The 10,967-nt window shown below is 42.8% G+C and overlaps 1 protein-coding gene across 2 annotated transcripts in view; it reads right to left on the reverse strand.

Moving 5' to 3' along the window:
- Positions 1–10,617, reverse strand: part of LOC100658393 (cytochrome P450 2U1) — a 32,522-nt gene extending 21,905 nt beyond the window's left edge. Inside the window, exon 1 of one of the 2 annotated variants that reach the window (XM_003410388.4) lies at positions 10,077–10,616. In XM_003410388.4, the coding sequence (XP_003410436.1) occupies positions 10,077–10,566 (490 nt within the window). In that variant the 5' untranslated portion in view covers positions 10,567–10,616. Of the gene's footprint in view, positions 1–10,076 lie in introns of both variants that reach the window. The other variant, XM_023548563.2, reaches the window with a different exon arrangement.
- Positions 10,618–10,967: the final 350 nt, after the last annotated feature.

A 10,967-nucleotide genomic window follows, 5' to 3' on the forward strand; every position in this document is an offset into this window, starting at 1 on the left:
TGGAGAAATTTTAGTGGTCTGGATAGGAGACCAAACCAGCCACAATGTTGCCTTAAGCCAAAGCCTAATCCAGAGAAAGGCCCTAACTTAACTCTCTTCAATTCTATGAAGGATGAGAGAGGTGATGAAGCTGCAGAAAAAAGTTAAAAGCTAGCAGAGGCTGGTTGATGAGGTTAAGGAAAGAAGCCGTCTCCATAACATAAAAGTACAAACTGAAGCAGTAAGTGCTGATGTAGGACCTGCAGCAGTTACCCAGAAGACCCGGCTGAGATAATCAACGCCAGTGGCTACACTAGACAACAGATTTTCTATGCAGACGAAACAGCCTTATACTGGAAGAAGATGCCATCTAGGACTTTCATAGCTAGAGAGGAGAAATCAGCGTTTCACTTCAAGGATTCAGTGCTTTAAAGGACAGGCTGACTCTCTTGTCAAGGGCTAACACAGCTGGTGACTTTAAGTTGAAGCCAATGATAATTTACCATTCTGAAAATCCTGGGGCCTTTAAAAATTATGCTAAATCTACTCTGTCTATGCTCTCTAAATGGAACAACAAAGCCTGGATGACAGCACATCTGCTTACAACATGTTGTTGTTGTTAGATGCCGTCAAGTCGGTTCTGACTCCTAGTGACCCTATGTACAACAGAATGAAACACTGGCTGGTCCTGCGCCATCCTCACAATCATTGCTATGCTTGAACTCATTGTTGCTGCCACTATGTCAATCCATCTCATCAAGGCTCTTCCTCTTCTTTGCTGACCCTCTAATTTACTAGGCATGATGTCCTTCTCCAGGGACTGGTCCCTCCTGATAATATGTCCCAAGTATGTGAGATGAAGTCTCCCTTCTTGCTTCTAAGGAGCATTCTGGCTGTACTTCTTCCAAGACAGATTTGTTCATTCTTCTGGCAGTCCATGGTATAGTCAATATTCTCCACCAACACCATAAGTCAAAAGGCATCAATTCTTCTTTGGTCTTCCTTATTCATCATCCAGTTTTTGCATGTACACGAGGCTACTGAAAACACCATGCCTTGGATCGGGAGCACCTTAATCTTTAAAGTGACATTTTTGCTTTTTAACACTTTAAAGAGGTCTTTTGCAACATATTTGCCCAATGCAATGCGTTGTTTGACTTCTTAACTGCTGCTTCCATGGCATTGATTGTGGATATAAGTAAAATGAAATCCTTGACGACTTCAATCTTTTCTCTATTTATCACGATGTTGCTTATTGGTCCTCTTGTGAGGACTTTTGTTTTCTTTTGTTGAGGTATAATCCATACTGAAGGTGTGGTCTTTGATCTTCACTAGTAAGCGCTTCAAGTCCTCTTCACTTTCAACAAAAAAGGTTGTGTCATCTGCATACTGAAGGTTGTTAATGAGTCTTCCTCCAAAACTAATGCTGCATTCTTCTTCATATAGTCCAGTTTCTCAGATTATTTGCTCAGCATACAGATTGAATAAGTATGGTGAAAGAATCCAACCCCGACACACACCTTTTTTTACTTTAAATCACTCAGTATCCTTTGTTCTGTTCAAACGACTGCCTCTTGGTCTATGTACAGGTTCCTCATGAGCACAGTACTCTGGAATTCCCATTCTTCACAATGTTACCCATAATTTATTATGATCCATGTAGTCGAATACCTTTGCATAATCGAGAAAACACAGGTAAACACCTTTCTGGTATTCTCTGCTTTTGGCCATGATCCAAATGACATCAGCAATGATATCCCTGTTCCACATCCTCTTCTGAATCCAGCTTGAATTTCTGGCAGTTCGCTGTTGACGTACTGCTGCAACTGTTTTTGAACGATCTTCAGCAAAATTTTGCTGGCACATGATATTAATGATATTGTTCGATAATTCCTGCATTCTGTTGGATCACTTTTCTTTGGAATAGGCTAAATATGAATCTCTTTCAGTCGGTTGGCCAGGTAGCTGTCTTCCAAATTTCTTGACACAGACCAGTGAGTACCTCCAGTGCTGCATCCCTTTGTTTAACCATCTCAATTGGTATTCTGTCATTTCTAGGGCCTTGTTTTTTGCCAATGTCTTCAGTGCAGCTTGGACCTCTTCCTTCAGTACCAGTGGTTCTTGATCATAATGCTACCTCTTGAAACGGTTGAACATCAACCAGTTCTTCTTAGTACAGTGACACTGTGTATTCCTTCCATCTTCTTTTGATGCTTCCTGTATTGTTTAACGGAAACCCTGGGGGTGTAATGGTTAAGAGCTACATAAACAAAAGGTCGGCAGTTTGAATCCAGCAGATGCTCCTTGGAAACTCTATGGGGCAGTTCTGTTCTGTCCTATAGGGTCGCTATGAGTTGGAATCAGCTCAATGGCAACGGGTTTGGTTTTGGGTTATTTGGTGTCATTTAATATTTTTCCTGTAGAATCCTTCAATATTGCAAGTTGAGGCTTGAATTGTTTGTTCATATTTTCAGCTTGAGAAATGCTGAGTGTGTTCTCCCCTTTTGATTTTCTATCTCCAGGTCTTTGCACATGTCGTTAAAATACTTTACTTTGTCTTCTCGAGCTGCCCTTTGAAATCTTCTGTTCAGCTCTCTTACTTCACAATTTCTTCCTTTCACTTTAGCTACTCTAAGTTTAAGAGCAAGTTTCAGTCTCTTCTGACATCCATTTTGATCTTTAGTTTCTTTCCTGTCTTTTTAATGACCTTTTGCTTTCTTCATATATGATATCCTTGATGTCATTCCACAACTCGTCTGGTCTTTGGTCACTAGCGTTCAATGCATCAAATCTTTTCTTGAGATGGTCTCTAAATTCAGGTGGAATATACTAAAGGTTGTACTTTAGAATTGTTCTGATTTTCTTCAACTTCAAATTGAACTTGCATATGAACAATTGATGGTCTTTTCCACAGTTGGCCCTTGGCTTTGTTCTGACTGATGATATTGAGCTTCTCCATCATCTTTTTTCCAGGATGTAGTCAATTTGATCCCTGTGTATTCCATCTGGCGAGGTCCACATGTATAGTCGCCATTTATGCTGTTTAAAAATGTTATTTTCAATGAAGAAGTTGTTGGTCTTGCAAAATCCTACCAAGTGATCTCTGGTATGGTTTCTATCTCTAAGGCCGTATTTTCTAACTACCGACCTTTCTTTTCAACTTTTGAACTCCTATCACCAATAATTATCATTGTGTCTTGATAGCATGCGTGATCAATTCAGACTGCTGAAGTTGGTAAAAATCTTCAATTACTTCATCTTTGGCTTTAGTGGTTGGTGTGTAAATTTGACCAGCCATATTAATTGGTCTTCCTTGTAGGCATATGGATATGATCCTATCACTAGCAGCGTTGTATTTCAGGATAGATTTTGAAATGTTCTTTTAGATGACGAATGCAACGCCATTCCTCTTTGTCATTTCCGACATAGTACAGCATATAGTTGTCCCGTTCAAAATGGCCAATACCTGTCCATTTCAGCTTATGAATGCCTAGGATATCAATCTTTATGCATTCCATTACATTTCTGACAACTTCCAATTTTCCTAGATTCATACCATGCACATTCCATATTGTCTTAGTTACCTAGTACTGCTATAACAGAAATGCCACCAGTGGGTGGCTTTAACAAACAGATATATTCTCTCACAGTCTAGTAGGCTAGAAGTCTGAATTCAGGGTGCCAGTTCCAGGGGATGGCTTTTTCTCTCTGTCAGCTTTGGAGGAAGGTCCTTGTCATCAGTCTTCCTCTGGTCTAGGAGCTTCTCAGGCATAGGGACCCCAGGTTCAAAGGACATGCTCTTTCTTGCTGTTATGAGGTCTCCGTGTCTCTCTGCTCGCTTCTCTCTTTTATATCTCAAAAGAGATTGGCTTCAGACAAATTCTAATCTTGTAGATTGAGTCCTGCCTCATTAAGATAACTGCCACTAATCCCATCTCATTACATCACAGAGCTAGGAAAATCACATCAGATGACAAAATGGTGGACAATTACACAATACTGGGAATCATGGCCTACCCAAATTGATACACCTATTTTGGGGGACACAATTCAATCCATGACACAGGTTCTGATTATTAACAGATGTTTGCAGCTGTTTCTTCTCATTTTGAATCATGCCATGTCAGCAAATGAAGGTCCTGAAAGCTTGACTCCATCCATGTCATTAAGTGTCGGCTCTTTTTCTACTTTGAGGAGCTAGCTCTCCTCAGTTGTATTTTGAGTGCCTTCCAATCTGAGGGGCTTATCTTCCGGCACTACATCAGACAATGTTCCACTGCTATTCGTAAGGTTTTTGCTGGCCAGTTTTTCCAGAAGTAGACTGCCAGGTCCTTATTTTTAGTCTTAGTCTGGAAGCTCTACTGAAACCTATCCACCAAGGGTGACCCTGTTGATATTTGAAATACCGGTGGTAAAGCTTCCAGTATCACAGCAAAATGTAAGCCACCAGAATCCAACAAACTGACAAACACGTTTACAACATGGTTTACTGAAAGCCCACTGTTGAGACCTACTGCTCAGAATAAAATTATTCCTTTCGAAATATTACTGCTCATTGACAATGCACTTGGTCACCTCAGAGCTCTGATGGAGATGTACAAGGAGATTAATGTTTTCGTGCCTGCTAACACAACATCCATTCTGCAACCCATGGATCAAGGAGTAATTTCAACTTTCAAGTCTTTTTATTTAACAAATACATTTCATAAGGCTATAGCTGCAATCAACTGTGATTCCTCTGATGGATCTGGGCAAAGTAAATTGAAAACCTTCTGGATTCACCACTCTAGATACCATTAAGAACATTCATGATTCATGGGAGGAGGTCAAAATATCAACATTAACAGGAGTTTGGAAGAAGTTGATTCGAACTCTCATGGATGACTTTAAGAGGTTTAAGACTTCAGTAGAGGAAGTAACTACAGATGTGGTGGCAATAGTAAGAAAACTAGAATCAGAAGTGGAACCTGAGATGTGACTGAATTGCTGCAATCTCATGATAAAGTGTTCATGGATGAGGAGTTGCTTCTTATGGATGAACAAAGAAAGGGGTTTCTTGAGATGGAATCTACTCCTGGTGAAGATGCTGCGAACGCTGTTGAAATGACAACAAAGGATTTAGAATATTACATAAACTTAGTTGATAAAGTAGCAGTAGGGTTTGAGAGGAGCCCTAGTGGCATAGTGGTTAAGAGCTCAGCTGCTAACCAAAAAAGGTTGGCAGTTCAAATCCTTGGAAACCCTATGGGGCAGTTCTACTCTCCTATAGGATCACTATGAGTCAGAACTGACTCAATGGCACCTAACAACAACGGTTTGAGAGGATTGATGCCAATTTTGAAAGAAGTTCTATTGTGGATAAAATGCTATCGAATAGCATTGCATGCTACAGAGAAATCTTTCCTGAAAGGAAGAGTCAACTGATGCGGCAAATTTCATTGTTGTCTTATTTTAAGAAATTGCCACAGCCACCCAACTTTCAGCAACCACAAACTCTGATCAGTCAGCAGCCATTGACATCAAGGCAAGACTCTCCACCAGCAAAAAGATTACACTCACTGAAGGCTCAGATGATGGTTAGTATTTTTAGCAATAAAGTATTTTTAGAGTATGTATTGGCTTTTTAGCCATAATGCTACTGCACACTTAACAGACTACAATATAGTGTAAACATAACTTATATATGCACTGGGGAGCCAAAAAAATTTGTGTGACTTGCTTTATTGCAATATTTGCTCTGTTGCAGTGGTCTGGAACTGAACCTGCTGTATCTCCGAGGTATGCCTGTAACAGGTTTCAACAGTCAAGTCAATATTCCCTTTTCTGCCTTCACACTCTGTTCCACAAACAGTGTCCACCACGTGGCAACACAGCTTGTAAGAGCAAAAAATTAGAGAGGACCTAATTTCTATCAACAGGGAAATAACGTGATACATTCCACTCAGTGAAATACTGTACAACATGGTTAAATCATAAAGTGTTGGATAACAAAAACTAGCGGTAGAATCACACTTTCTTAAGTACACAATGTATGTTAAGTTTTTGAAAACCATACCAAATAATATTACCTATTATTTATGGTACTGAAGCAAATCTGAGTGTGGATAAATGTTTATATTCTCTCTGAACTTTGTATTTGAAATATTTTATAATAAAAATGTGATACGCACAAACCTTTTGTAAGAAATAAACCACAATTAGAGTGAAACATTCATTTAGTATCCTTTCCTCTGACTTTGTAACTTTATTTCCTTTCCTGCCCAGGAAAACAATCAGGTAGATCAGTGAGAATCACGGTCGTATAATATAGTACGTGTTTCTGACCTATCTACACTATTATATAGTTTTTATGGGCATAAAAAGGACACTGATTTGTCTGATAATGAGACTTTGAAAAACTCAAATATAATAAATAATCTTTCCACATGCTAGAACTTTTTGGCAAATGTGTTAAGCCAGACTATTTCCAGCCTCTCTATCCACATCACTGTTTAGGAAACATCCCCTTTTCTGCTAGCCTTACCAATCTGGCAGCAAAACTCTATGAAAATATTTTGTAATCAATATTTAATGTTATGGCCTATAATTTCTATCTCATCTCTTTTTTCTTATGGTCTGCATGTCTTGTCTCTGGATAATTTCATTTATAACTCTTTTGCATTTGGAAACAGTAGCCAAAGCTACCTTGGGCTGTCCCCAAGGATCTTGCTGAGCTCAGTAGCTTGGCCTTTAACTCTACTGGCCTCTCTTCTTCAGGATGGTCACACTGTTCATTTCTTAATCTGCAAAGTCTACTCTTAAACTCTTGAAGTCTACTCCTTTTTCCTCTGATAGGCATCTTGAAATAAACTTACATTTCTTCCCTTTTATTCTTTCCTCTTGAGAAAGCTGCATTATGTATTTTCTTACAGATTTTCATCTATATTTGTTATCCACATGATTTGTTCACTATTCCAAATTAAGTCCACAACTATTTTTTTGTGACATAGAGTTCTTGCTTTATGTTCTCGCCAGTCACCTCCACTAGCCACAGAAATTTCTCATTAATTCTTTCACAGCACATTCATCCAATGCATACCTACCAGAATATCACAGCACCACTGACTAACAAATTCGGTCTCTTGAGGGGACAAACGCTTTAGTTGAGATAGTGGACTATCAAGTGACCCAGGCTCCCAGCTCTTTCTTAAACAAAAACCAAAAAACCAAAGCCATTGCCGTTGACTCTGACTGATGGCGACCCCATGTGTTACAGAGTAGTACCACTGCTCCGTAGGGTTTTCTTAGCTATAATCTTTACAGAAGCAGATCATCAGGACTTCCTTCTACGGCACTGCGGAGGGCGTTTGAATTACCAACCTTTAGGTTAATAGATGAGTGCAAACTGTTTGTGTCATCCAGGGACCTTTTCCTAAGTAAAAGAGGAATCTAATAACAAGCAGTGATCCAACTAATGCTTAGAGACTGCCTTATTATAGATTCTTGAGGAAACTACATACCCACAAAGAACCATTCTGACAAATTATGTGCTGTGTTAAGAGTTGGGCACTGTGATGTTAGGACTTTAAAGAAGCAAATCTAATTCCTACCCTCAAGAAACCTAGAGGAAGAGATAGACACACAACACAATGTGCCACATAATGCGGTAAGTGTATCAATAGATGCATGTATGCACACAGCCATTCATTTCTTGATTACCTGCTCTGTGCCTTGCGGTGGGGGTACAGCGGTTAACAAGATAAAATCCTTGCCCTCTTGCAGCTCACATTCCAGTGAGGGCGGGGGTAGTATTTCAAAGTGTTTAATGAATGAAATAAAATAAAGTATGGTGCTGGACAGTGACTAAAATAGGACTGAAGGGTGACAACTGGCCTGAGAGGCCTGACAGATGACAAGGACTCAGCCAAGTGAGAAATCATTCTATCCCAACGAAGACAAACATGGTAGCCTGAGGCAGGCTAGTTAAAAGGCTTCTGAAGTACCATATAAGAAATGGTCGTTGCTTGGATGAGGGTGCTGGCAGTGACGATGGAGATAAGAGGATGGATGTAGGACATGTATTTGTAGTTACCAGTTGCCATAGAGAAAATTCTGACTCGTGGCAATCCCACGTGTGTCAAAGTAGAACTGTGCTCCTTAGGGTTTTCAATAGCTGATTTTTTAGAAGTAAACAGCCAGGCCTTTCTTTTGAGGCACCCCTGGGTGGACTTGAACCTCCAACCTTCAGTTAGCATCTGAGCATGTTAAAGGTTTGCACCACTCATGGACTCCCTTATTTGTCATAGGAATTGACTAGACTTGCTGGTTGACTGGAAAGAGATAAAGTGGGTCTTCAAATGGAACCATGATATCATAGAGAAACTCACATCTGCCTGCGGGGTGGAGAAGTGTGTGAGGGAACACCTTCTCAAAGAGGTGACATTTAAGCACAATCTTATAAGCAGACAGGAGTTTTCCAGGCAGCCAAGAGACTGGAAAAGAACTCCAAGTAGAAGAAACAGCATGCATGAAGATATGGAGAGGGTGAGTTACAAACTGTGATGTTTATTTTCCAGTGGGGCATTTAGAGTATGCAAAACTCTGGCATTATCAGATTCAAAAAAGGCTGGATGTCTTTATGCCATGTTCCAGAAACAGGAAGTAGCAGTTCATTTATGTTAATAAATACTCCTTGAGCCCTACAGTGTGCCAGACAGAACAGGTAATGACTCTGTTCTAGACAGCAGTCTAGTGGTGAAGACCCACATCTAGGCCAAAGGTTACAAAATTATGTAACCTCTGTTTTCGTAACTGCAATAAAGAAAAGGACACAATGCAATGAAACTGCTTCTAACAAAGGAGCCTAATCTACTTGAGAGACAGTGAAAAAAGGCTTCCTTGAGGAAAAGGCACTTAAACTGACACCTGACTGCTGGGTAGGAGTGACCCAGACAAAGAAGTCTGGGAGTTATGCCAGGCAACAGGGCAAAGGGGAGGACTGATAAAGAAGAAGAAAGGAAAAAAAGGGTTAGCGAAATGTTAAATTTGATTTTCCAACGTAGACAACATGTTTTCCAGGCTCTGAAACTACCCAACTTAGTCTCCCATACTAAACAGGAAGCACAGTGTATTAGGTTTGCTAATAGGCTCCTAGCATGTTTTCTGGACTTTCTATCTTATGGGAAAAGATCCCCTTAAACTCTTATTCTTAATAATATTTTATTGTGTTTTAGATGAAAGTTTACACAAAAAATTAGCTTCCCCTTTTACAGTTTTTATTGGAGGGAGCCCTGGCAGACAGTGGTTAGGCGTTGGGCTGCTAACCAAAGGCCTATAGTTCGCCACTGGCCACTCCCTGGGAGAAAGATGTAGGAATCTATTTCTGTAAAGATTATAGTGCTGGGAACCCTATGGAGCAGTTCCACTCCGTCTTATAGGGTAACTATAAGTGGGAATCGACTAGATGGGAGTGGGTGGTGGTGAACAATTTTTATACAGATTATTCTGTGCTATGGTTACGATTTTTACATTGGGTCAGCATTGTCATTATTTCCATTCTGTTTGTTTCCACTGATCTAGCTTCCCTTCTCTCCTTGCTTTCTCATCTTTGCTTTTGGGTAAACGTTGACCGTTTGGTGTCATATAGTTAATTGTTTAAGGGAGCACATTACTCAGGAGTTATACTGTTTATTTTTGTAAGCCACTCTATTATTGGGCTGAGATCACCTTAAACTTTTGCACTCAGAACTCACAAAGTGAAAGAAGATTCCTCATTCTTTCCAAAACGGCCAAAATTTCCCCCAGGAGCCACAGCCTGAAAAGTGAAGCCTAGCTCTGGAAAGGAGAATTACACCCCTGGAAGGATGGCACCTGGCTTCACATCATCTTCCCTAAACTTCCCGGTGGGTTTCCTGCTTCTGATCTAGGAATCTGAAAAAGTCATGCACCCATCACTGCTTGATGGGGTCTTACAGCCATCACCAGGAACCTCTGGCACAGGATGCAGATGTGAGGGGGGCAGGGTGTGTGCGGATGGTAGGGGCGGCTGGAACCGCTGCCCCAGCGCACGTTCACGCAGCCCGCGACCCCAGGGCTCCAGCGGCCGAGGCCACGCTCACCCTTCTCCTTGGTTACGATGGAGATGAGCGGCACCCGCGGGCGGTCGCTGAAGACTTCAGCCTGCTGCACCAGGGCCTCGCGCACGCTGTGGAAGTCGTTGAGGACCACCACCTGGTAGTGGCCGATGAAGAAGCTGAAGATGTTGCCGTACACGCGGGCTAGCTGGGCCAGGAGCACCTGCGGGCTCAGGGCCGCGGGCTCCATCCCTGTGGCCCTCGCCTGGCGGTACCTCCAGCTCTGTCGTCGGAGGAAGGGCGGCAGCAGCACGTAGCCGAAGTTGCCCACCAGGGGCCAGGGTGTGGGCCCAGGGGGCGTGCCCCTCGCCCGGTGCCGCCGCAGCCAGCTCCAGCCTAGCAGCGCCGCCAGGCCGAGCAGCAGCAGCGCGCCGCCGGTAGGGTCCAGCCGCAGCAGCCCAAGAGAAGCGCGCAGGAGGCTCAGAGGCCAGGGTGGACTCTCGGCGGGGGGCTGCGGCGACCCCGGAGAGGCCATGGCCCGCGCTCAGGCCTCCGCACCCACAGCCCTCGGCTCTTTTGTTATTGTGTGCCGGCCGGGCGATTCTAGCTGACTCTAACTAGGAGGCGCGCGCGCAGACGCCCGCCCCCAGCCATCCGCTGCCAAGTCCGCAGAAGGTCGGCGCCCGGAGGCAAGCAGCGACACCGCTCCGGATTGGCTGCGTCCACAGCATTCTCCCCGCCTTCTCCAATCAGCGACGTCCGAGCGGAACCCGGGGACGCGCCCGCAACCCGGCAGAAGAGATCCTCAGGCAAGGAGGGCGCGCAATCTGAAAGTTTCCTTCCAAAGTCGGGTTGCGCCCCTGACTCTGGGTTCTGGTCGGTGGTGACCGCATGAGGCAGGGGCGCTTGCAACACAAACCTTGCACTCTGATTGGC

The sequence above is a fragment of the Loxodonta africana genome, chromosome 5 (assembly GCF_030014295.1).
Source record: "Loxodonta africana isolate mLoxAfr1 chromosome 5, mLoxAfr1.hap2, whole genome shotgun sequence".
Taxonomy (NCBI): Eukaryota; Metazoa; Chordata; class Mammalia; order Proboscidea; family Elephantidae; genus Loxodonta; species Loxodonta africana.